General features: G+C 43.4%; 1 protein-coding gene across 1 annotated transcript in view; it reads right to left on the bottom strand.

The window, feature by feature from the left end:
• The window catches only part of mdn1 (midasin AAA ATPase 1), a 74,597-nt gene extending 47,482 nt beyond the window's left edge, over positions 1-27,115 (bottom strand). The window contains exons 1-30 of the mRNA XM_069705861.1: positions 26,874-27,115; positions 26,386-26,612; positions 25,298-25,522; positions 22,777-22,884; positions 22,265-22,457; positions 21,977-22,186; positions 20,527-20,658; positions 20,316-20,419; positions 19,464-19,578; positions 18,858-19,042; positions 15,978-16,059; positions 14,580-14,675; positions 14,261-14,373; positions 13,511-13,659; positions 13,303-13,363; positions 11,744-11,955; positions 11,419-11,522; positions 11,122-11,266; positions 10,908-11,004; positions 8,922-9,035; positions 8,455-8,602; positions 8,259-8,366; positions 7,368-7,519; positions 5,646-5,824; positions 3,229-3,437; positions 2,356-2,502; positions 2,130-2,271; positions 1,908-2,042; positions 513-651; positions 10-142 (exon numbers count right to left, since the gene is read on the bottom strand). Of these exons, the coding sequence (XP_069561962.1) occupies positions 10-142; positions 513-651; positions 1,908-2,042; positions 2,130-2,271; positions 2,356-2,502; positions 3,229-3,437; positions 5,646-5,824; positions 7,368-7,519; positions 8,259-8,366; positions 8,455-8,602; positions 8,922-9,035; positions 10,908-11,004; positions 11,122-11,266; positions 11,419-11,522; positions 11,744-11,955; positions 13,303-13,363; positions 13,511-13,659; positions 14,261-14,373; positions 14,580-14,675; positions 15,978-16,059; positions 18,858-19,042; positions 19,464-19,578; positions 20,316-20,419; positions 20,527-20,658; positions 21,977-22,186; positions 22,265-22,457; positions 22,777-22,884; positions 25,298-25,522; positions 26,386-26,612; positions 26,874-26,969 (4,260 nt within the window). The 5' untranslated portion in view covers positions 26,970-27,115. The remainder of the gene's footprint in view (positions 1-9; positions 143-512; positions 652-1,907; positions 2,043-2,129; positions 2,272-2,355; positions 2,503-3,228; positions 3,438-5,645; positions 5,825-7,367; positions 7,520-8,258; positions 8,367-8,454; positions 8,603-8,921; positions 9,036-10,907; positions 11,005-11,121; positions 11,267-11,418; positions 11,523-11,743; positions 11,956-13,302; positions 13,364-13,510; positions 13,660-14,260; positions 14,374-14,579; positions 14,676-15,977; positions 16,060-18,857; positions 19,043-19,463; positions 19,579-20,315; positions 20,420-20,526; positions 20,659-21,976; positions 22,187-22,264; positions 22,458-22,776; positions 22,885-25,297; positions 25,523-26,385; positions 26,613-26,873) is intronic.
• Positions 27,116-27,206: the final 91 nt, after the last annotated feature.

Here is a 27,206-nt window from a genome sequence, read left to right as displayed (position 1 = left end):
CCTCAGTACCTGATGTGTGTGTCTGACAGGTCTCAGTCCTCCCAGGAAGTCAGACGTCTCCATGTGCAGGTGACAGTTGACCGAGAAGAACTTCTGACCCGCCAGAGCTGCAAACAGCTGGCAGATCGTCGTCTTCCCACATCTGGACAGGAAGCAGGGAGAAGAGCTCATCATCATTAATATCAATTCATTTTGTGTATTTATTTATTCCACAGGGAGAGGACTCTGTGATCAGCGGAAACATGACGAGTTACATGAGGTTCATTTGTTTATCTGCAGTTTTTAAAACGGAAACCAAACACATACAGATAATAGTTATAAACTACAAATATGAACAAAACTGCACAGATAAACTTGTTAACAAAAGAAAAACTGTGTTTAATAGTTCTATAAAACTCAAACACAACAGTTGGTATCTGTTAACAGTAAACACAGAACAACAAATGATCAGATGTCTGAAACTCTGATGAAAGCTGTGTTTGTCCATGTTGTGTCCTCCGTCCCAGTCTCACCCCGTGTCTCCCACCAGCAGGACGGACTCTCCGAACCTCAGCGCCCGTCCGACCAGCACCGCCAGCCTTCGCATGCTGTGGGTCCACACCACATGACGGAACTCCTCCGGGACTCCAGCGATGCTGTCGATGAACGGACCTGAAATCAGAGCATCAGACAAACATCATGCTGAGAGGATCTATTAATCGAAACAATTAGAAATCACAGGGGACATCTTTAAATGACCCAGAGATCTGATTGGTCGACTGAACATTCGGAACAAATCATCATGACATCACACCCTGCTCATCACTAGAAACATCACTCCTCCTCAATGGGAATATAGAATTAGAATAGAATTTCATATAATATGCAATATAATGTAGTTTCTACTTGCTCTAGGTTTATTAAATGACCCATTTGGTGAAGTCGGGTCTCTTTTGGTCCTTTTTGGTCGCTCCGAGCACCCGTACCGTAACACCACGGATAGTCACGCACTTACAATCCTAGCGGCGGCTACCTGGACCGGTTTGGTTTGAACACATGACACGGTGCTAAAATGTTAAAAACACATGAGTCCATGGATATCTTTGTTCATCAGATATCTTTGTTCCAACCAGACTGAGCTAGCTGAGCAGTTTAATGTTTCTATGTCATGTATTTATTCAGTTTGAGACTAGAAATCCTCTCTGTTGCTAGGTAGTTGCTAAGGGTCAGACTACTTCCTGGAATAGTAAACATTGCATACGTTACATCAAAGTCTACTGATTGTTTTCCACTTCTTAGTCATACCACATGTGTTGCCACCGTAACGGACATAAAACTAACAAAAAGTTGTATATTTTGAGAGTGAATAGCGCCGCAATATAAATACATTTAGATTACATGTTTTATTTAGTTGGTAACTTGTTGTGTAATGCACTTTTAATGAATTCATCATTCAATCAATTAATGATGTTAAAGGGCAGCCTCGTGTGTAATATATCTTAAATCAAAAAAGGCTGGCATTAAATAAAAGCAGCAATCAAGAAGCTGGAACTCGGTCATAATTAATTTCTCTAGATAAAAAAAATTGTTAAATAACTTCATCAGATCCAAATTAGTTTTGAGATGATTTTCTAATTGATTGATTGGTTGGTTAATACAGAGTTTCTCAAACTGTTAATGTATGCAGACACTTGTTTCAGTCTCTGTCCAAAATAATCTCACAGCAAATAAGAAGAAGCTTCGAAGCCTTTCTGTGAAGTCATAATTACAGTATTGGATGAATTTTATATCTTTAACAGCTTAATGAAAATATGACTCATCCCTCCTGAAAAGTGATGAAATTAAAGCATCTGTCTCCTGTAAACATGCAGCATTCGGTCTGTTAGAGTGAACAAAGTAAAGTCTCTCTGAGCTGATGTTTTACTCACTGAACTGGCTGGCGACCTGTTTCGGACAGAACAGGCTCTCAGGATTCACCTTCCTCTTGAAGTGCTTTTCCAGGATGAAGAGGATGGTGGCCTCTTCCTCGGGCTTCCTCACGCGTCCCGCCAGCAGCATGTATCCTGACAGAAAGGACAGCAGGTCGGATTTAGAGTTTCAGGGGAACACGGCTGGGGTTTGGATATTTAATATAATTTGATGAAGCTCACCATCGTCCGCTAGATGCTGCAGCCAGTCCTGGTCGGCCTTCGTCTGCTCCTCCAGCCGGTAGCGCTCGGCCCAGCGGAACAGGTCTCTGAGGGTGATGAAGCCTTGTTTCCCCGCAAACACAGAGGAGCCTCTGCGGAGGGACTTAGGCGGGACACATGGAGTTAGGATCAGCAGTAACAGGCAGGTGAAGAGCAGAGGTGAGAGAGTGTAACAGAGCACAGTTACCTGCAGGTCCTGCATGACGTGGACCAGCTTGCTGCAGTAGGACGGAGGCAGGCTGCACCTCTGATGGAGGATGGTCTCCAGCTCTCCGCTGGGTAGCTCGTCAAAGTGCAGCTCCACGAAGCGGTTCCTGAAAGCCCTGGAGAGGACCTGGAGGAAGAGCAGGGAGGAAGGATGCAGTTTCAGATGTTCTTCAACAGGTGGTTAAAGGTCAAGGTCACTGTGACCTCAATTTGACACATTCACGCGAACCTGATCATCTCAGGAACACCTGGATGGAATTTCTTCAAATGTAAAACAATCGTCCACTTGACCTCCAGGAGGAACTGATTAGAGTTTGGCGGTCAAAGGTCAAAGTTTAAGGTCACTGTGGCCTCACAATCCCCTCATTTGACCGTCCGGTTCTTGTGAACGCGGTATATCAAGAATGCTTTGAGGGAATTTGGTCAAATTTGCCAAAAACATTCACTTGGTACGAACGATGAACATATGATATGTTGGTGTTTAAAGGTCAAAGGTCAAGGTCACAGTCAACTTACATTTACACATGCCTCCGAAGGCAATTTTTCATAAGCACATTGAGGGAATATCTTCCAATTTGTCACAAAGGTCAAGGTCACTGTAAGCTCCATATCTATATGGGTAGTCAGAAAACCACTTCTGTTCAAACAGGGTGAAGTCAGGTGACATTAATAACTACCATCCAATTATCTAGAATAGTTTTCTTTTGAGACCATTCTGGAATCATCTTTGTTGAAGCAGCCATGTTTGACCTTTTTCACACTTTCTTTGCTTCAAGCTGTCACAGTTTGAGTCGTTTTAAAGAAAGAGTTCACTGATGTACATTTCGGCCATCATGATAAATGAAGGGAGTACCTTTCTGCCCCCGTAGAGCCCAGGGGGATTCTGGGTAGCGAACAGCATGAACCTGGGGTGAGCCTTGATGACCTCCTGAGTCTCGGCCACAAACAGCTCCCTGTTGTCGTCCAGCAGTCTGTTGAGGGCCTCCAGGACGTCGGTGGGAGCGAGGTTCAGCTCGTCCAGGATGATCCAGTAACCTTTCCTCATGGCGTCGATCAGCACGCCTGGAAGAGAAACACCGTCAGGGACATGTTGGAGTTCATGAGGAGGGTCACAATATATAACTGAACCCGATTCATCAGCTGTAATTATTAGTTAATTAAAAATCAGGAAAGGCTCAGTTTGTATTTCTATCCAAGACTTATTCTCTTCAGGATTCCTGTTTGCTCCTCTGTTTTGTCCCCAATCACCTCTCCTCATGTTTTCTGTCTTTCCCCTGTCTGTTTGTTATTGTGTCCCCATGTGTTCTGTGTCCTCCTCTCCCCGCCTCCTGTCACCTCCCATGGCCACGCCCCTCACCGGTCTCAGCAGCTGCCACCACTCTCCCCAAATCACCACCTACAGGTGGCTCATTTCCCTGATCACCTATATATATATATATATATATATATATATATATAGGCTATATATACGCTATAGACTATATGTGCCCTGCCCCTGCAGTCATCTGGTTGTCGGTCCATACTGCGAGTTCCTGCTAGTCACCCGCCCGTCTGCTCCCGCTCCCACTCTAGTACCGGTACCCTGTTTCTGCTTCCAGTCAGTGCTCCCAATCTTGGCTGATCGCTGAAGCTAAGCAGGGTTGGGCCTGGTTAGTACTTGGATGGGAGACCACCTGGGAGTACCAGGTGCTGCAGAGCCACCAGTCGGAGCCACTAGTCGGAGCCAGTGAGTCCGTCCGTCCCCGGTCCTGCTCCAGTACCAGCTGTCCTGCCAGCTTCGCCTCCCCGGTGCGAGTCGGTTGAGTTACCCTCCCGACTCGGGAGGAAATAGACTCTGTTCCGCCCGCTGTCCTGCCAGCTTCGTCTCCCCGGTGCGAGTCGGTTAAGTTGCCCTCCCGACTCGGGAGGAAATGGACTCTGTAGGTACCACCCGTGTTTCAATAAAGACTGTGTTTTAACTGATACCCAGTCTGTGTGCCTGCATTTGGGTCCTGTTACACCACCACATCATAACATTGAGTAAATTTACAGCCCTCCTTAAATCTCAGATTTAAAGGACAATCTATCTTTCGAAAGAAGTAGAAGTTTCTGGAACAACTTCACCTTCTGCCAAGGTGCAAATAAAAAAGAGTGGACAGATGTCAGAGCTCCAGCGACACTTCCAGCATGTGGAACAACTTTATTCTGAAACCAACAGGCTTCAATGTAAATAAGAGGAAGGCTCAGTGGGTTTTTGGCAGGTTTCATGTTGACCCTGATGAACACGCTGGTCCAACAATAAAGTTGTTCCACAAGAGTCGGTGGAGGTCTGACCTCAATAATATATCTTCAGGACATTCATTTTCCAAACGAGAGAGTTTTGTCACTTCCTCATACTAACATTGGGAGTTTCTCAAGTGTGCTTTCAAATAAACTCCATTGATAAAGTATGAGTAAGTGTTAAACTGTTAAATCGGGTGATTGGTGCGAGGATACAAATCTTCGACCCATCAGGATTGTAAATGAATCACACACAGTCCGCTCATTGAACCCTTGCTTATGTCATTTCCACTGGTACACACTGTCCCTTTGAACAGTGTTTGTCAACACACAGTTATGTACAATAATGCACTTTATGATCAACCGTCAAGCACACCAGACAGCTGCTCTCTGTTGCTTCTTGCACAATACTGTACTTTTTAATTATTTTATTTCTTGTATTTCTTATATTGCGTTCTATTTAACTATTTATATTTGTTTTTTATATTTTTTTTTTATATGTTTTTATATTTGTTTGATTCTTTGATGTTTCTTTAATTTCGTTTTTTAAAGGTTTTGTAAATATATATATATATATTCTATTGTTTAGGTTATGGGAGGACCAGCAAAGTAAGAATTTCATTGTACGGTGTAATCATAAAATATGTCCTTCACCTGGAAGGAAAAAATGATAAGGTGCAGCAAAAATGGAGAATTCAGTAAAAGGTACCAAAATAATCCATTTACACGACACTTGTTTGGATAGATGCTTTGTTACCTTGTTGTTTCATGCAGACGATCTAAACATGGACAGCCTCACATCCCTTAATGACTCCAAATAGATCAACGCTCTTAATCAGCTCTAATTTGCTGTCTATGTGTCTGAAACATCTTTTTAAAAGTTTATGTATGATTTCCTAAACAAAAATAATTATTTCCTGTTTACCAAACATGATAATTTATCTAACTACAGCAGCTTGTTGGACAATAACATGTTCCTTGAAGTTTTTCCTCAGATCATTATACTCGTACCCTCCTTGAACACCAGCTTGCCCCGGTCGTCTGACGAGTAGCAGCCGATGTACTCCTGGATGTCGGTGTGCTCGTGGTTGTTGATCCTCACACACTGGTTCCCCGTGGCTGCAGCCAGCCAGCGGATCAGGCTGGTTTTCCCCACGGACGTCTCCCCCTGGATCAGAACCGGGTGGGTCCTGGAAGTAACAGAGAGCAGACTATTCATCCGTCATCAGCTCAGTGTGGAGCCATGTTGTGACCCGACTGGACCAAATCAACCTGAAGGGCTGTGGGAGGTCCGCTGAGTCAGCAGTTGTGCAGAGAAATAATAAATCCAGAGCATTTCTATCTTTATACAACACAAGTGAAGGGTGACAAACAGATTTGTGCTTTTTATGTTTAATAAAAACATTATATACAATATAATAACAATAATGTTGAATAATCAAATAACTGAACCATTAGGGCCACATCAGACAAAACCAAAATAAGAGGAGGATTTTTTTAAATTTAGCATTTTGAGAAAAAGTTTGAGAATAAAGTCAAAATGTTGAGAAGGAAGTTTGGACTGTTTGGACCATTGCGGTGATGTCTGAGCTCCAAACCTTCAGGATCAAATACCTTCATCAGTTGTCTTATTGTGTCTTGTGATACAACACGTCCTCTTTGTGTTGCGCACAGGTGTAACCATGGTAACCTGTGCATCTGTCCAATTATAGACAACTGTTGAAGGAGTTTGATCCAGAAGGCGTGGAGCTCAGGCATCACCACACCAGTCCAAACATGCTTCCTTTCATCTTTCAACTTTATTCTCGAAATTTCGACTTAATTCTTGAAAACAGAATAAAAAAAATAAAAAATCCTCCTCATTTGTTTTTTCTTTGATGTGGCCCTAACACTGTTATAGAATCACGCTGTAAAGCTCATAGTTGTTTCTATATTAAAAACGTTACCATAAATCCACTGTTTGTTAAATGTTAAGTTATTAAAGAAATACTTCTTGCAGAAATATTTCACAATAAAAGCCTTCCAGCAGCCCAAATGCAGAATGATCCTTTCTAGTGGGCTTTTAATGTGAAAAATCAGCAGGAAGTGTTTGATTTCATTCGTAGTAGTGGAAACAAAACCTACAAACAGCAAACTAGAAATGTTTGAAAATGAATGAATTCATCAATCAATGAAGCATTAAGAATTGAATGTCAATCACAACCTCCTACAACCCTTTCATTGAAGGAACCTCCTTTAAATACCAGAGGAAGTTTCACTATATTTCATGTCAACATGATTTTACTATCATTTGAAATGATATGGCTCGATTCAGACTTCCAGCTCCTCCATCTGCTTGATGATCCTGTTACAACATCTCTGTGTCCCCATGAACAAAACCAGATCCCGTCTGGTGTGGAAGAACCGGACTGGTCTGCACAGAATCTGGTCCTCAACACCAGACCACAAATTTAAGATGAGCCAGATGCTGACTGAGAGCCAGATGTTAGAACTTAACTTAAGTCTTCAGTATCGGTATCTATTCAGGGCTTCATGAGGTCGGCTGTCTTCAACAGAAGACACACAGTGACATGAACTCTTCGTGCCTGCAGCTCACTGACTGACTGACTCTGTTATGTTCGTTAATAAAAGGGCCAAATCATCTCAGCTAACATGAATGTTTGGGCGTTCACAGATCAGTGCTCTGATTCAGGGGGAGGTGGTGTGGAGGGGATCTGGCTGAGATCGACCTACCCTGCCGACGCCACTCTGGCGAGGTCCCGCAGGTTGAGCTTGACGGAGGCGGTGAGGATGTAGCTGGGGTCCAGAGCTGGTTCCATCTCCCCCTGAGACACCCAGTAACCCTGCATCTCCACACAGGGCCGGCCGGGGGGCGCGGGGATGGGCTGTTCAGAAACACAACCACAAGATCTATTTCAATATCTCTGTCTACAAATATCCAGCTGCAACGAACAACCATTTCAATTTTGGATTCATCTGTTGATTGTTTTGTAAATTAATTGATTGATTATTTGGTTTGTAAAAAGTCTGAAATAGTGTGTCGCCCTCTGCTGTGTCTGACAGGCAGTGGGGCTGCAGATGAGACGTGGTGCATTCTCTGTTTATTGCATTTTTTTTTTTTTTATACACCCATATTAAGCACTTTTATATGGTGTAATAACCATACATTTTCACATCACAGTATTACCACTGATACAGAAATCATCTGTTTGCAGTGATTGAATCTGAAGGTTGTACATGAGAACATGATATAATTTTCAGTTGTTTCATTATTTAAAATATTGTATTGAATCAAAAATCAGAAACAAAGTCAAAGTTGTATTAAATATGAATAAACTGTGATGGAGTGATTACTTTTGTCAGTTTCAAATTATTTCAGAGAAAATGTTGGGATTTTCTGGGTTTTGTTTTATGGAAGGAACAAATTTATCCACGACTGTAGACTGAATTTATCACAACAACAGCTAACCATGGAGGAAGTTTATGAAACAGCAAATTAAATCACGAATCAAACAGCACGATATAAAAGAAGCCTTTCAAATGAAGGTCTGGTTCTCTCCACAGATGAGATGAATCATTTCTTTCTAATTCACTTTAAAACAAAGAACTGTGAGAACATCTCACCTGTTTGAGACACTTGGTGTTTCCCATCAGGATGTGCTGACACACCAGTTTCTGGACCAGAGGGTGGGAGCTCCTGTCCAGCTGGGTCAGGAAGCTCAGGCAGAATCCCTGCAGACAGGAAGGAGGTAACCTCAGTAAACCAGCTGGAGCTCAGTGGACTGTCCCTTTAAACAGATCAGCTCTTGCTGCCTCCTACCTCGAAGAGGGAGCGCTGCACGTTGCTGCAGGGGTTCGTGGCCACATACTTCAGAGCCCTGCACAGAGTCCTCAGGCTGTAGTGAGGTCTGTGACCGGTTCCATCCACCAGGTGGGAGACGGCTTCCTTTCTGACCGCCAGGTAAAAACTGCAGACACATTCGTTAGAGAATATTCATTAAAGAACCTTCGTTAAAGAACATTCACTTGTTAAAGAAGCTTCATTAAAGAAACTTCGTTAAAGAACATTAATTCGACATTTAGCAATAATCAGTGTATGAATTCTTGAGTTTTGATGAGGTCAGAGGTCAGAGTAAAGTCTGATTGACAGGATGTACAATGTTTGTATCAAGCTGTTTAACATCAACTGTCAGGATTCCTTTCAGCAGATTCTATAATAAATATAATAATAATGATAATAATAATAATAATAATAATAATAATAATAATAATAATAATAAGACCAACCTTATGATGCCACTGATTACATTTCTATGTGGGTTCAAACACTTGAGGTAGTCTGACACCAGGATCCTCAGGTCTCCATCGTTCTCCAGCTCCTCCATGTAGAGCTCAGTGAACCTGGGACACACACACACACACACACACACACACACACACACACACACACACACACACACACACACACACACACACACACACACACACACACACACACACACACACACACACAATTTAATTAAATTGAATGAGACAGCACCAAATGATATGCTCAGCAAACCTTTACTCAAATTATTTGAGATTTTTTTTAATATCAGTCTTATTTTTTGTCTTCTGAAATTGTTCTGTTTTTACATGTATCTCACCATGAAATATTGTCAGTAGCGATATATTTGTATAGTTGTGCAGATGAGATTGTCTACAATCTGGAAATATCTGAACCATGTTTGTGGGACACTCAGCAATTGGTAAAAAAAAAAAAACATGAGCTCAGAGCCTGACGGAAAATCAATGTCCTGAATGAGTCCGGGGGGGTCAAACAGGGACTCCCAGTCAGGACATGCGGCCCTGTGATCTGTGATCTGTGATGATAACTCAGCTGCAGTGTAGGACCACAAATTATTATTTTTCATACAAAGTATGATGTAATGTCAGACCTAAATTGGAGACAGAACAGAGGTCAGCTCTGGATTAGCTGACAGGTATCATCAGAGAGGGTCAGTTCTGCTGTACGTTTTGATCAACAGGAAGTTATGACGCAGCGCTTCATGAATGGTGTTCTTTGAATCAATTTTAATCAACTTTAAAGTTTTTCTCTGCAACGCTTCGTCACGGAGACGAGGCACTGACATCTTTGGAAAGCTCGAGCCGTTCAGGTTCAGAGGATATCTGTTGCATCTCTGTGATGGATTCAACTGAGGAGGAGGGGCAGCAATTTGGACACTATTTGATATTTTATAACATGGAAGTCTATAGGTTGAATCTGGAAAAAAAATCAAATACTATAAGTGGCTAAAGTTTTGTCTTAAAAGGGCTCTACGAGCAACGGTCAAATAGTTCTCAGCAAATATGGAGTCGTGTTTTTGATTTCAATATTCATCCCTAATTTCTACAGTAGTCCATCACGGACAAGCCAAGCACAAACCAACCTGTAGACAACCCTTGGTGTTGTTTTGTAAGTTTCAGGGTCACCGTAGGGTCACTCTTTCACTCTATAACTCATATCTCACCATTACACCTCATTAACTTCATGCTTTCTCTCTCCCATAGTTTCTTCTTATTATCTGTTGTCTCCATTCAGTTCCTTCGCTGTGTAGTTTCTGTTCTTTCTTTTCCAGATGTCCTGTCATGGAGCTGCATGTCTCTGCTCTGCGTTTGTCGTCTCCACCAACAGTTCTTCTCTTCTATCTCTATGCTCTCCTTTTCTCTCTCTGCTCTCCTCTCACCCCAACCGGTCGAGGCAGATGGCCGCCCACCTCTGAGCCTGGTTCTGTTAACAGATGCTCCGCCCACCTGAGTCTGGTTCTGTTAACAGATGCTCCGCCCACCGCTGAGCCTGCTTCTGTTAACAGATGCTCCGCCCACCTCTGAGTCTGGTTCTGTTGGAGGTTCCTTCCTGTTAAAGGGAGTTTTTCTTCCCTCTGTTGGAGGTTTTTCCCCCTCCTAGCTTACGTGGGAATTCTCGAATTGTTGGGTTTCTCTGTATAATATTGTAAAGTTCTGCTGTAAGGACTTTAATGTGTTCAATGCCATGAAATAACCTAAATAAATAAAATTGAATTGAATTGAATTAGATTTTACACACTGCTCTGATAATCTGGAGTATATCTACTGATGTTTCATTGCTGTATTTCTTCCCCTCTTTCACATATTAAACATTATTCATGTATAAATGTCTGTTATTGCTGTAAACTAGAATAAAATAAGAGATCCATCCAGCATGTGGCTCATGAGGTGAAGATGTGTTCTGTCTTCACCTGTGCACATCCTCACCTGTTCCTGAGGCCCAGAGGCAGGTTCCTCTTCCCCACGTCAGTGGCCGGGTTCATGCAGGCGAAGAGGCGGAAGTCTGGGTGTCGAACGAGAGGCTCTGGAACCACAACACAGTCATCACAGGTTAACTGTACATGATAGCAGCTACACACACACACAACGAGCCGCTCGGGTACCGTTCACACGCTGATTGTGGGGGTGAACCTGTCCTCACCGGTGTCTCCGCGGTCCAGCAGCACCAGAGATCCGGCGCTGCCCTCCAGCAGTCCGCTCAGACACTCCAGAGTCTCCGCTGCCGCCAGGTTGATCTCATCCAGCAGGATCCAGTGGCCCTTCTTCACTGCCTGAGCTAACGTGCCCTACAGAGGAACACACACAGGTCAGCACTGATGTGTGTGTGTGTGTGTGTGTGTGTGTGTGTGTGTGTGTGTGTGTGTGTGTGTGTGTGTGTGTGTGTGTGTGTGTGTGTGTGTGTGTGTGTGTGTGTGTGTATTGTATTTAGGGTCTTTACCTCCACGAAGGCAAACACCATGGCCGTCTCACAGGCTCGGATCTGCTGCTGAGTCTGACTCAGTTTGGAAGCCAGAGCCTCCCACTGCTCCTGGAGGAGGGCAGCTACACACAGACACACAACATCAGTCCTTCACTACACACAGACACACACAACAACAACAACAACAGTTCTTCACTACACATAGACACACAACAACAACAGTTATTCACTACAAACAGACACACAACAACGACAACAGTCCTTCACTACACACAGACACACAACAACATCAGTCCTTCACTACACACAGACACACAACAGTGCCCTCCAGGTGCAGACTCACCGTTGGACTTCTCCTGCAGCTCCTTGGCCAGAGCCGACTTGCAGACATGGTCCATGAGCTTGAGCAGGTCCTGCCAGCGTTTACCCCTGAAGCAGGTCTGCACGTGACCCAGGAAGGTCAGGTTCTGCTTCCTGGAGTACGTCTGGGAGAACAGGTCCTCGAAGGCCTCTCGCAGGGGCAGCAGGATCTGCTTGTGGTCCACGGGCTTGTACCTGTAAATAAAATGATGGTTTCAAAATAAAACTCTTGCCTCCTCCAGCATGATGTAGATCCTCTCTTCACTCACTGTTTAATAATCCTGAAAATGCTGCTGTTATATGACACCAGCCTGCAACTTTAACAGGGTCTCTGCAGTGTTTACCAAATTATATTTAATTATAATTGAATACCAAATAAGACAAATGTTAACATTTTAACACACTTACCAGTCAAAGAATGATGAATTTATTCACATTTCTTTTACTTCCTGGTTGTATTCAACAGTGCACTGATGTGACTGCTATCAGTTCCCATCCATGTTTGAACTTCTAATGTGAAACTGAACAGTGATGCTGTGGTTTGATGTTGTAGCACCATTGTTCTACTCAGCTAAACACATAGAAACTAGAGGTATTGTGGTTGTCAAATATATGACAGCAGACAACACTACAAAGAAGCTACAAATTACGTGGATGCACATGGTCACAGTGGCCTTGACCTCTAACCTCTACACACAGAAATCTAACCAGCTCATCTTGAACTTCAAGAGGATGTTTGTGCCAAATGTTAATAAATTCCTGAACTGTTGAGTTAATGAAGACGGACTGATTTTAAGACCTCCGGAAACCTGTTAAAGGTCCTCGGTGGACTTTCTTTGATGTTGCGCACATTCAGGATTTTCTAACTTGTACATCGCTCATTTCTAACAAGAGGCAGAGTGAATTTTCAACAGTGTATAAACAGAGTGGTGTCACATGACCTGTATGCATATATGAAGGACACATTTTGATACCGAAAACATCTTTGATGCTCTTTGCTCTGCCGCTGAGCGTTTCTGTCTCGTGTACAGAGGAGCTGGTCCTTGTGAAGGATGAGATTCCATCTTCCATCTAGTTGGGATACTTCTCACTGAGGTTATTTATTTCCCCTGCTCTGTGCACATCAAATCAAATAATGATCCATTCACATTCATGAAGAAACACGAGCAACCAGTTCTTTCTGGGTGATCAGTCTTGAGACTCATTTTCATAATGGATGTATTTTGAAAAAAAAATTCAAATTGAAGATAATTGTGTTCATCATAATATTAATCTGACGACCATGATTGTTTCCTTGGTATTTGTTTACGATATTTCCTTTTCCATTTCCTGTTTATTTCCAGCATATTACAAGGAATTGTGAATAAATCTCTATATCACTGGCTAAATGTAAATCAACCATCCGTTATCTGACCGTGGTTTACCAGATCATCTCCACTCCATCTGGATAACCTCACCCCAGGGCATTTAAATGATGGACAGTTTTAGATGGTATTTGATCATTTATATTACTGTTGTTAAGGCCCAGTTAGTGTCTCTCACCCTCCCAGCAGGTCAGCGGTGTCACTCTGCTGGTTCATGTTCACAACACGCAGCCTGTGTCCTGGATTCAACACACAAGAGGAAATATTAGTGGAAAAACATCTGCAGTCATTTATGGAGACATTCTGAGATACGATGAGCAGGAGCAGCGTGTGAATCAAACCAACAACCTCGTGCTTATGGGGGTATATCACTGCACTGTTCTCACCTGTGACTCTGGCCAGGTGTTGGACAGTGGAGGTCTTTCCGGTTCCCGTCTCTCCCACCAGGAGAACCGGTTCTCCCATCGCCACACACACTGCCAGCTGTTCCAGCAGCACGGCAGATGGCCGAGTGGCAGCAAACGTCTGGTTCTCCCTGTTTGTACACACCAAAAACACCAGCACACAGCAGGTTATATGCTTTATGTGTGTGTGTGTGTGTGTGTGTGTGTGTGTGTGTGTGTGTGTGTGTGTGTGTGTGTGTGTGTGTGTGTGTGTGTGTGTGTGTGTGTGTGTGTGTGTGTGTGTGTGTGTGTACATAACAACACAATCAATGAACTTAAGAAAAAAAAAAGGAGCCCAAATATTAACCAAATCAATAGTTGTGAAACCTCTAAAAAACATTGTAAAACCATAAACATTTATGGAAAAGGTATTTCAGGAAACAGGGAAGTGTATAATTTAGTCTTAACTGAGGCCTCTGGTGAAATTTCCTGCCGTCCAAAGCTCGACACTGATCCATACAGGCTTCAGGAAAGGATCGATGTGAACATTTGGGCACACTCTGCTGGCCAAGCCATTAGATGGCTATGTTTACCATAATGAACTTTAAAATCAATTCAGTGTTTATTCAATTTAGCAGCACTGGGTCTGTTCAGTCGTATCAGGGGGTGATTGTTGGCACAGCAACAAGCTAATGTAACGCATGTATAGAGAAACACAGGGGTGGAAGGGTGTTGGCAGGATGTCCCACTTACAGACTCAGCTGCACCGCTTCGGTCTGCTTCCGCCCCAGAGTCACTCGGCCCACCGACACATCCGGCTCTGTCAGAGATATGCCGGGCTGGTACATCTGGCAGAAGTGCTGCGCCTGGAGACACACATACGACAGGAAGCAAAATCTCAGAGAGGTTTTTCTATAAACTGGAATTATCAGATCTAAAAGAAGAGAAGCAATGCCCATACTGATTACAGCAATTCTCAAATGACCAGCGCGATCATATTAATGTTAAAAGAAATATTTTCTCCCTCCTAAACTAAATTTTCTTTTTTGTAAAAATGAGTAAGGTCAGATACCTTTTGTTTGGAGATGTTGAGTTTGCTTCCGATGATCTCGGCCATTCGCAGTCGACTTTCAGAACGAGACAGCATCGCTGTGAAGCAGTCGAGAGCCTAAGAGGGAGGAAGAAAACAAATAAATATTAGATCAGTACAGCTCCTTTGTGGAACAGTCTCTACCCACTGGTTGGAGGAAAATTCACAAGTTAAATATGACCGATCAGAACAGAACGAAATACAACTGTGTTACTCGGACCAACTATGGTATACACTGTATATTTAATTGAAAATAGACCAAAGACAACATATCAAATGTTGAAATGGAAAAATGTTATTGGTTTTATAAAAAATATGTGCTCATTTTGAATTGATGGCAGCAACACGTCTCAAAAGAGTTGGGACAAGGTCAACAAAAGACTGGGGAAAAAAAAAAAACACCTGGTGGAATATCTGACAACTAATTATGTTACCATGGCAAAGGATCAGTAAAATGATGAGTATAAAAAGATCATTTCAGAGAGGCACAGTCTCAGCAGTGAAGATGGGGAGAGGTCCACCACTCTGAAAGACTGTGTTGGAAAATAGTGCAACAATCTAAGAATAATGTTCCTCAACGTAAAACTACAAAGAATTAGTGGATTTCATCATCTACGGTTCATAATATCATTAAAAGATTCAGAGAATCCGGAGAAATCGCTGAACACAAGGGACAAAGCTGAAAACCAATATTGGATGGTGGTGATCTTCGGGCCCTCAGGCAGCACTGCATTAAAAACACACTATTCTGGAGTGGAAATCACTGCATGAACTCAGGAACACTTGTGAAAACCATTGTCTGTGAACACAGTTCATCGCCGTGTCCACAAATGCTGTTAAAACTCGACAAAGAAGAAACCAGATAGAAACATGATCCAGAAACACCGCCGCCTTCTCTGGACCGAGATCATTGAAGATGGACTGAGGTGAAGTGGAAAACTGTCCCGAGGTCTGATGGATCACAATTTAAAAAAAATAAAAATGTGGGAAATCATGCTGCATCCTCCAGGCTAAAGAGGAGAGGGACCATCCAGCTTGTTATCAGCACAGCTGGGACAAGGGCATATTTACCACTGTGATGCATCATATGTTCTTTCAACAACAACAACAACAACAAATAATACAATTTCTCAGTTTCAAAACTTTATAAGTTGTCTTTGGTCTATTTTCTATTAAATATGGGTTTACATGGCTTGCAAGTCATCACATGTTTTTATTTACATTTTATACGGTGTCCCAACTTCTTTGGAAACGGGGGTTGCGTAATCTTCTGCAGTATCTACCAACAAACTCAGCTCTCAGTTTGTGTTTTGCCTTTATATGACAGTATTATCTGGCAGCGGTGTAAGAATGAAAATTTTCAAGAAATCAGACTCTGACCTCTTGGAAGACGTGTTGTGCTGTAGCTGATGAGGTGCCGTCAAAGTTGATGCTGATCCTCTCGCACCATTTCAGTAGGTCCCTGTGGAGTCATAATGAAGACACACAGACAAAAGAAGTCATGAATGTTGCTCTGTTTTCTCGTTTTGGAGGACTGTGAGGGACAGGATAATTCCTGGATGATAACCACAGAGAGAGCTGTTTAAATCAGCGTGTTATTCAGGTATTACATTTGTATACTGATCTACAAACAGGAAATAGAAAGTGACTGGAGGCTACTGAAACAAGCTCTGGATTGAAGTTAGTATCATCAATACTGTTGCTACCAACCTATAGAAACAAACATGACTGTGAACATACAGTAAAATGTCTTGTTCAATAAACATGACCCGTCACTGGCTGACCTTTACCGCTAATTACATTGATCGATGAAATGCATATGTACTATTGAAGTGCAGAGCATGGAAGCGACAGACACATTGAATCGCGGCTATATTTTCACCGGTACACCTTCGATATAAAGTATAATTGAAACCTCAGAGAGCAGCAAGTCAGCTGAGTGACGTCTCAGGTGTTCATACAGATGTTACCCAATGAGGATTCCCTGCTGCGATCTGGAGAGTGTGTGATCCCTGCTCATCATCCATAGGACAGTCCAATCAATCACTTATCGACGCAGCAGCAGCAGCTAGTGAAAAGCTAATTAAAGCGGTGGAGCTGCAGACGGGACAGTAGTTTTCACTGGGGGGGGGGGATCTAATGGATATCAAGCTTTCTATGTTTGCACCCACTGGTGATGTCTATAATGATGAAGTACTGGTGTTTGGAGATGGTGAGTTAAGAGTTCAGATGTGGAAGTAAATAAATCACATTTTAGTTTGCCAGAAAATGTTCACAAATTTTAGAACTGAAATATTGGTCAAAATAAAATGTGCTTTTTCCTTTTTTTCGTCGTAAGTTTCTAGGAAAGTATTTCACAGCCTTGTGACACATCGGGCTTCGTCTCAGAGTCATGAAGGTCATAAATTGAAGACAAGTTGTTCTACTGTCAACAATTAACAGTTTACCTTTTATGATGTATATCCGCTCGTTTCCACTGGGAAACGTTGGGAGGAATGAAGTGTTCTGAAGGAGAATGTGTCGACGGACTGCAGCTATGTTTGGGAATTATTGGCTATGAAGAAATCTAGATAAAGGACAGCAAATGATGCGAATATGGGAGCAAAGTGCTGACGTTCTGGACAATGTTTCCTCCTCCTCCAAACTTGGGTGAGAACGCAACAATTTTCCATCTTAAATTTCCATTATTTGTTTTATATCATCTTAAGCAAATATTTTTTGGGGGCTTATTTTTCAATTTGTTTATGATCATTGATTCAGGATTAAGTGTTTATGGAGGTCAAAGAACTTAAAAAAAAAACTATTTTGGGGGGGGTTAAAGTTTATTTTGGGCTCATAATAAATATCATTTAAACTGTAAGATCAAAGGAAGAAAAGTTTTTTTTTATCTTGTCGGGGGTTTGTGGTCTTCCTCCAGGCAGTAGTAGGGTTTGGATCCCACTACCAGCTGGTTCTGGAGGGAAATGATACCCTTACTCCCACTTGCATGGAGACCCGCCACAATAAAAGTTTACAGTGCCAGGAATACATTTAAGAATTAAAAAAATTTAACTGGGTGAAGACTTGACTGAAAGAAATTACAAAAAATAAAAGAAAACATCAGACGTTGACAAGATGTTGCAACACACTTCCTTATTCAACACCATAACTCGGGACCAGAGGAAGAAACGTTGGCCATATTTCACATTAGGTTAGATATTGAATTGATGACACTGATCCTGCGTGTCCTTCTGGATAGGTTGCGTGTTGTGCAACCTAATAATACATTGCTTTAAATATATGCTATAACTGTGTTACAGCCTTTTGATGATCTCTCCTGTTTCAACAACCATTTGTGACCTTTGTAAAAAGTCAAACATGACAGTTAGGATTCAGACGGAGCGGGCCCGAAGACCTAACCCTGCTTTACCGTTCCATTAGTTAGAAGTTTGATTTAATAGCTGGCGGTGGGGTTGTTCCCATAGAAACAGTGGAGGCAAATGGAGTTTTTTGTGTGTGAAAAAAACATCTTAAAGTCCGAAAGGCCAAAACTTTAGCCTCGTTCAAGTCTTTTTTTCCTGTTCTTTCTATTCTGTTCTTTTCTCTCTCTTCTCTCACCACAACCAGATGTTCTACACTTCTGAGTCAGCTTCTGTTGGAGGCATATTTCTGTTAAAAGGTTGTTTATAATTCCCACAGTTGCAGGTTTTCTTCCCTTTAAAGTTGAGTTTTTCCTTCCAGCCATCACTTGTGGTAATTGTTGGGTTTCTCTCTATAAATGTTGCCTTGATATAACTTACATTGTGATTTGGTGCAATACTAATAATATTGGAATGAATCTTTGACCCTACAGCACACTAGATCTATACAATCACTACACGATGGACACCCAGGATCAGTGTCATCATTTAACTATCTAACTTAATGTGAAATATGGTTACAGTTTCCTCCTCTGGTCCTGAGTGTTGAATAATGAAGTGTGTTTGCATTATGATGTCACAGTGGAGTTGACTATCACCACTTCATCATTTCCCCCTATTTATGAATATTTCTCAGAATTAGCATACGAAAGGAGAGCCTACTGTCTGGAGGGAGACCGCAAAACCCAGACAAGCTTAATAATGTTTCCTCCAATGCTTAATAGTGTTATTGTCACTGTTTATATTACAATTGATGCGTGTCCTATCGTGGAATAAAGACCTCACTTCACTGTGTCAAATGTAAAACACCACACAGACTAAAGTAAAGCAGCAGCAGAGACAGTGTGAAGTGAGGCCTCACCTCAGGGACAGCGCCCTGCCCTCCAGTGGCGGGCTTCTCTCTTCTGACCGCTGGTGCTGGATGTCTTCAGGTGTCTGGAGGCTGCTGGTGTCCAGGTCAGAGTGTCTGTCCCCGGTTAGCTGGCAGTAGATATCGAGGAGGCGGTCGGACACCACGGTCAGCCGGGGATACCTGCTGATGAGCACCTGCACAGAGAGGAACGCCGTCAGCTGGGAACACATGAACGCTGCTGCATACAGCGGCCACGACAGCAGTGAAGAAAGACTTTTGTTGAGATATTTTTCTGTTGCAACAACACAAGTCAAAGCATGCAGCAAACATACAGTGTGATTAGCCTGCCAACAGCCATTTATTTCTGAGATGAACATTGATAATATTTAAAAAAAAAAGCAAACTTTGGTGCTCACAGCCCAAAAAAAAAACATGAAAGGCAAGTTTGATCAATTTGAATGAAAATAGATGAATAGAAATCTGTATAAACATATCAAATATTTAGGAAACTTTAACTCCTAATTACACCTTCCATATCGCAGAGTTATGACTTCAGTTTTTCTTCGTAGGAAAAGCTTCTGTCAGCACAATAAGACATAAAATGAAAGTTGTCACCTTCTTCAGCTCCTCTCGTGTCATGTTGCCCATCTGCAGTTTGGTCCAGTATTTATCCAGCAGAGCTGCGTGGGAGTTCTGTGGTTTGTGCCAACTGCCACCGCTGTAGTAAATCCTGCAACACACACACACACTTGACTGTAACACAACTGCCCAGCTGCTCTTTTTTCATTATAACACGAGTCACCATGAGTCTCCCAGCGGTTCCCTGCTGATCGCTACCGTTGTTTTCAGGTTGTCCGTCCGTCCGTCACGTGAGCGCGATATCTCAAGAATGCCTCGAGCGAATTTCGCCAAACTTGGTTAAAAAAATTAACTTGATACCAAGGATGCACTGATTAGATTTTGGGGGACAAAGGTCAAAGGCCAAGGTCGCTGTTACTCCACTTTTACACATTCGCGTGAACATGATAATATCAGGAATGCCTCGATTGAATTTCACGCACGCTGGTGGCCGTGCACACGACTAAGAGAGAAGAACGTCCTTCAGCAGTGCCAGTGGTCACATCAGATGACCTAAAACCTGATTAATATGTTGTAGACCACAGCTGTCAGTCACCACAGTAATGGAGAGGAACGACTGGTGACATCAGAACTTCAGGTGAGGCAGAGAGTTGATCCGCTGCAGCTGGTTCCACAAAACTAGTGATAATAACCCGACTTTATTTATATAATAACACATTCACGTGGTGAAGGAGAAATCACGTTGTACTTTCATAATCACTACACACTACTGAGAGTAAACTAGGACAGCTCTGCTGCTGTAGGACATAAAAAAAAATATATATATATATACACATGTACATGTACATGTACATTACATGTACATTTAAGATGTAATTCTCTTCTTACCGTCTGGTTGCAAAGAACTGAAATCCAGGAGCGACATCAATGCAATCCTCCCGTCCTGGAATCATCATCTTTTTATTCTCCATCAGAGGCAGGAGCACAGAGATCTGAAAAATAAGTCATGGGAGTCCAGTTGTTTTAGTGGCAACGATATACAGTATCACCAGAACAGGATGCACTTGGTGTGCACGGCACCGAAGGAGCGTGAACTCACCACATCCAGAGGAGCGTGGTCGATGTCCTCCAGGAGGATCCACTGGCCTTTTGACACCGCCTGTGTCAGCGTTCCCGGCTGCCACACGAACTTCCCTGGGATATCAGTACAGCGGTACATCCCTAGAAGCATCTGGGAAACAAACACAAGACATACACAAGCTTTTACCCTTGAATCTAACCTCCTCTGATGTTAAAGGGAAACTACAGAGACTTAGCAGAGAACCTCCATAAAGTTGGAGGAAAGCCAGATTAAAAATAAAGAATAAAGGCAGCGATATCTGGACTTTAACTGAACCTTAAGGGTTCAAAAAGGCTGCAAATGATGATTCCCATAATGCAACTCTGTACCATCTTCAGTCAGAATCTCTGCTACTTTCAAACTCCCATTTCTAGTTTGCAATGCAGACTTATAGTTACAAATATGAAGCCTCAAGGCCGTGCAGATGTAACCCTGATGACATCACGATGACATCACACACTCTAGAGACACAGAGGACATGAGGCTCGTTTGAGAGGAACTTTGCCTCGACTGGAAAGCAGAGCAGTCGGGGGCGGAGCCAAAGAGCAGCCTTTAGTCTGGACAGGAAGTCAGAGAAACACTCACATCCTGTCAGTTTGTTTTCAGTCTCTGATTGTTTTAATTATGACAGATGAGCCTAATAAAATATTAAACAGCTGATCTGTGATCTGTTTATGGTTCAACCTCCAGTTTACATGAAGTCTCATGTATATCTGCATCTCACCAAATAAATCAGCTGAGCACCCTGACCCTCTAAAACTACAGAAATAAACTGAAAACATGGATGAAAAGTAAAATACAGAATAGAATAAATACAAAAAGAAATATAAAATACAAAAAAATACCAGGCAACTTTCATTAACACTGATCAGAGGATTTTATGTTTTTCAATAGTTCAATTAATTGAATGAGTCCAGTGTTAACATACAACAGACTGAACTGTGATATATTGTGTGAATTTTATTGATCAATAATGTGAATGTATTGATCCTCTCTGACTGGTAAACGTCACCATCAAACAACATTTATTATGTTCACAGAACGAACCTTTAAAAATCACACAAATACAACCTGAATCTCTCCTTGTCAATAAAAGTTTCTATAAACATCATATTGTTGAGGCGACATCTGAACCGATCAGCTGTTAGATCAGCTGAGAGCCAGGCATTTCCCATCATGCCTTGAGGCCGCACAAAAAAGACTGTGGCTGCCTTGATCTCGAGATGTTACCGTCGACAACGTTAAATGACATCAGAGAAAGTTGTGCTGAAGTTGGTACAAAGTCGAACAGAAATCTAACCAGCATGCATCACAAGGCGTTCGCCGGTGATGAGATCTGCTGGTCGGGCCTTCTCACCTCAAACCAGCCTTTCACCTGATTGTTGTCGTGACTCGGCTGAATCGTCTTCCTCGTGATAACTAAACTCACCTTGCTGTCGGTTTGATCTCCGAGCTGCACCTTCAGGATCTCCGTCGTTCTCGTGTGTCCAGTGACGGCGGCCATGAACTCCACCAGAGCCGTTTTACCGCATCCGATAGGACCCTCGAGGAGCACGGGCCTCTGGGACGCCACAGCCAACGCCAGTCTCCTCAGGTTACGGCAGGTGGAGTCCACCAGAACCAGGTCCTTTGGGTTCATCTAGAAACACAGACCAAAGTTAGGAAACGTGAAGGAAACGACATCAAAGAGCGTTTAACGTGACAGAAAGCGACGCACCTGTTCAAGTTGTCGGGGAACGATCCGAGGGAGAACGACTCCACAGACCGCCACCACGTTCTGGGACAGATCCTCCGACACCACCTGACCCCTGGTGTACTTCATAGCCGACTCCTGGCGCCACATCACCGAGCCCTGATTGGCCAAGACCAGAGCTTTCTCCACCTCCAGCTGCTGGGTTTCTTCCAAAGTTCTGAAAACAAGGAGCGAAGGAAAGGTCACGACAGAGTCAAGAGAGCAGTATTATAGCAACGCGGAGGGCGTGTAGAAGCCTTCGAGGCTAACAAGGTCATCTAAATGTTAATAATTACAACTGTCCTTTTATTGCTATGAAAAAGGTTGATTAACTATAGCTAATGCAAGAAAAATATAACTACACAATGTACATACAATTATACAAAACAAAGAGACTGAAAATATTTTGGAGACTCTTTGTGCTTCAACAGTCGTACTGAAGCTACAGAATACTCAGATGTCACTATTTAAAAATGACAAAAATCAAATGTACATACTTTATTTTGATGAGCAGGATCTCGTCACTCGTCAGCACCTTCCTCAGGAAGATGGTCTTCTGGTTATCAGTCATGTGAGACACCAGTGCTAAACAATGGGCAGTGTACCTGTTGGAGACAGAGACACGGGACATTATGTGTCATCTGTTGGGCAAACAAGCAAAAAACAGGCAAAAATGTCCCATAAAACTTTGTCACAAAGACATTCAACGATATGACTGATAGTAACAGATAAATGAAGGCAACAAGGCTGTTTGTTGACTGTTCCCAGTTAAAGGAGCCATAAAAATCAGACAAATACACCATAATCCCCTCAATAATCAGTCCCTCCAGGATTTCAGAGTTTTTTTTAGTGATTGTTGTGATCAGAAATGTTTGATTTTGCAATGGATTTTCTCAAAAATCGTGATGTAATTTGTGGAGTTTTAAGTTTTTTTTATGGTAAAATTGCAAGTTGAGAAAGAAATTTTTTTTTTTTTTTTTTTTTTTAAGCACTACCCGATGAAGGAATAAATCTGTAATCTCTTCCTGTGATAATAATCATGCTGCACATCACAGAAATATTTTAGCTGTAATCTTTTTTTATTTATTGAACTTGGCCAGTCGTCACAGAGAGGGGGGTGGGGGTGGGGGTTATGGTGTCGATGGAGGAAGAGCCCTTTGAGATTGAGGGCTCTATGCAGCTCACCAGGTGGGGCAGAGGTGTTTGGGAGGTGTAAGGCGTGGAGGAGACAGATGAGGGTGGTGAACTAAACCTGTTGAAGAAACAGTTTAGTTCATTGTTCCTCTCCAGGTTCCCCCTGGTTGTTCCTCTCTCCCCTTGAATCCAGTAATCTCCTTCATACCGATCCACACCTCCCTCACGTTGTTCTGCTGGAGTTTGGCCTCCAGCTTCCTCCTATAGGAGTCCTTGCACTCTCTCATCTTCTCCTTCAGGTGGTGCTGCACTCTCCTGAGCTCCTCCCTGTCTCCAGACCTGAAGGCTGCTTTCTTCTTATTAAGAAGCACCTTCAGGTTACTGGTGATCCACGGCTTGTTGTTGGGGAAGCATTTTACAGTCCGGGATGATACGGTGGTGTGTTCACATAATTTGATGTATTCTGTGATACAGTCCGTCATGCTGTTGATGTCCTCCCCATGTGGTCCACACAGCACATCCCAGTCCGTGGACTCAAAGCAGTCCTGCAGGGCGTCTTTAGCCTCCTGTGTCCACCTCCTCACAGTCCTGGTGGTTACAGGCTGCCTCTGTACCAGAGGAACATACTTGGGAGTCAGCGGGACCAGGTTATGATCCGACCTACCAAGGGGGGGAAGGGCAGTAGCACTGTCTGCATCCATGGCATTAGCATACAGTAGGTCCAGAGTTTTATTGTTCCGGGTGGGGCAGTTAACATACTGGTGCAAAGTTGGCAGTACTTTATCCAGACTGGTGTGGTTAAAGTCTCCAGTAACTGCCAAAAATGCACCGGGATGCTGAGTCTGCAGTTTAGCCACAGTGGAGTAGATGGTGTCCACTGCTGCCTCTACGTCACCTGATGGAGGAACGTACACAGCGATAACAATGGCGGACGTGAACTCCCTCGGCAAATAATACGGGCGCATCCCCATGGCTAGCAGTTCAATGTTCGGGCTACAAAAACGTTCCTTCACACACACGTGGTCGGGATTGCACCACCTCTCGTTCACATAGACTGCAATCCCTCCACCTTTCTTCTTGCCACTCTGCACAACGTCTCTGTCCGCCCGAACAGTCCTGAAGCCGGGTACGGCCGTGCTGTGGTCCGGGAAATGTGAGTGCAGCCATGTCTCGGTGAAACACATGATGCTGCCCTCCCGGTATTCCCGCTGGGTCTTTACCAGCGCGCCGAGCTCGTCCGTCTTGTTGGCCAAGGACCTCACGTTCCCCATTAAAATCGCCGGTACCGATGGTTTATATCTCCTCCTCTTCGCCTTCAGCTTAGCTCCAGCTCTGCAACCCCGACGTCTTCTCCGAAGTTCGTCCGGGATCTCAGGCCTCGCTCCGGGCAGCAGCAGTAGAGGTCCGATCAGCTGATCACGCGAGTAAACAATAACAGTGCCCCCAACCAGAAAAGTGGAAAAATTACGGTCCATTGTCTGACCGTTCACTTAACACACGTGAAGAAGAAAAAAAAAAAAACAACTCCGAAGAGAGGAGAAAGAAAGAAAAATACTTAAAACAAAACAAACTCGGGGGGAGCTGCTGTAACAGGCTGCCGCTAGCGCGGCGCCATCTTACTGTGTGTGTTTATTTACTGTTATAATGAGATAATAGTTTCACAGTCAGTCAAACTGAACTACTTCTGTGCCCTGAACAACATTCATCCAACTGACCGTTATTGAAACACTTTAAGACCTCGATGAGCACAAAGTATGTGGACAACAGTGTATTTGAGGTTTTAGTGTAGAAAATAAACTCCTTTGCTTGAACAATGACGGACGCGACATTCAACCCGCAGACGCTGAAGACACTCTCCGGGTGTAAAGTGAGGCGGCAACGTACCCTCGCACCATGACATCACTGGTGAGCAGCTGGGACACGCAGGGGCTCCAGTCCCACAGCATCCGATACTTGGCACAATCGCTGTGGAGGAAGCGGAGCGTGGCGGCCATGAGGTCTCTGAGCTTCATCCTCTTCGGACCGTACTGAACCGCCGACGACTCCTCGCTGGTGAAGAAGAGCCTCTGAAACACCGGCGGGGTGTCGCTGAAGTACCTTGCAGCAAACCTGGTAGAGACAGAAGAAATGATGATTTACTGCATCGGAGTCTGTCGGAGCCACACAGGATGAAACGGTGTCGACCGAGTCAGACGTCAAACTCTCTGACTTTCACCGACTAAAATCTGAAACTATAATGAAAAGAAAAACAGGCTGACCTGCTGATCAGATCAGAAACAGACATTATTTAATTCCCATCAATTGCGATCTCTAAAGTTTTTAAAACCAACTGCACAATCATGATCACACACACACACAACTCGGCCTGCAACAAAAGCGGCAGATTAAATGCTCATATTTTAATGGCGTGTTGTCAAATCTTTCTAAAGACACCTGTTGGTTGATTCATGTGTTAAAGTCGGTCTGTAACGGTGGTGAACTGTGAACCGGACATCTGTCACTCTGCACCATAAACAAACATGGTGAACAGAAGTTTATGCAGCCGGCACATGACGGGAATGTTTCACTGTTATTCTGTCTGAAAAAAAGACTTGTTTTTTTAATTTTATTTTTTTATAAATGGCAAATAAAATAGAAATATGCAAATATAATTCCAGGACTCCTGACTTTACCTGCCTGAAAAAGAGTTTTTAAAATTCCCTGATCCGTGGGAACCCTGAGAGTCAGTGAACACATGTTTTGTTCTTTGTCCTTTGGTACCAAACCGGAGAACCTTACTGTGATATCCAAAGTCTGCATGAAGTCGCTGAACTCAGCTGCTGGTCATCAACAAATACTTCCACCTAGCAGCAACCATCCATAACGTCACACACTGGTTGTTTCTCTCTGCAGGGTTTAAAAGGGGCTCCAAACATGAACCCTAAAAGTCAGCACCACGCATGAAGAAGGAGACACGTGAAGAGTCCACTTACGCCTGAGCATCGGGACTGACGCCGAGCAGCTTGCTGAGGGCCACGCACAGGCGCTCGTGGAGGTCGTGGTTGATTCGGCCCCCGGCTTTGACCCTCTCCGCGTTCCTCTCCAACAGGTCCAGGGTCAGGGGTCGCAGGTGTCGCACAACCAGCAGAGTGGAGTCCTTCTCCAGCAGCAGCTGAGCCAAACAGTCCAGGATGCACTGCCTGTCCTGCTGGCTCCATATCTGAGGACACACGGACACCGATGGGCACTGATGGATCTCTTCTCCAAAATATTTACATCCTACTGGTTTAACAGGCCAGCACAGTAATTTTAATGCCGTAATAAATGCTAAAAACATGTGAACATCACGGTGGTCACTCACACGTGAAGGTAAGGATGCAGCATGCTGCGTTCAGGGTCCGTTCAGAACCACAACGTTAACAAACAACAACTGTAAACACATCTATTTGTTCCGTACAGGACGTAAGTGAACATTTCTCACCTGCTTTGAGAGATACGGGCTCAATCGGTCGTGACTCTTGTCAACATGTCTGGATATGGTGCCCAGTGATGACAGGCTCAACTCCAAATTCTCCATCCTATCATTTGCGCTCGTGAGGGAGAGATTTAGAGCGAAAACAAGCCAGCGCGCTCTGTGAACAAGACTCTAAAAAAAATGATTGATATTACAGAATAACCGTGCGATTCATCACACCGCTCAAAGCACGTTCCCCCTCACTGGTGTTAAAATCCTGTCCACATGTGAGCGAAGCAAAAGTGCTTCCGGGTCGAGATTTACTCTCCCCGCCCCTCACCTCGCTCTCTCTCTTTCTCT

Source organism: Brachyistius frenatus, unplaced genomic scaffold, assembly GCF_029030835.1.
Source record: "Brachyistius frenatus isolate BFR_SWC_R1_liver_20210118 unplaced genomic scaffold, ASM2903083v1 Contig_59, whole genome shotgun sequence".
In the NCBI taxonomy this organism is placed as follows: Eukaryota; Metazoa; Chordata; class Actinopteri; family Embiotocidae; genus Brachyistius; species Brachyistius frenatus.
This window is presented reverse-complemented; position numbering and strand designations above follow the sequence as displayed.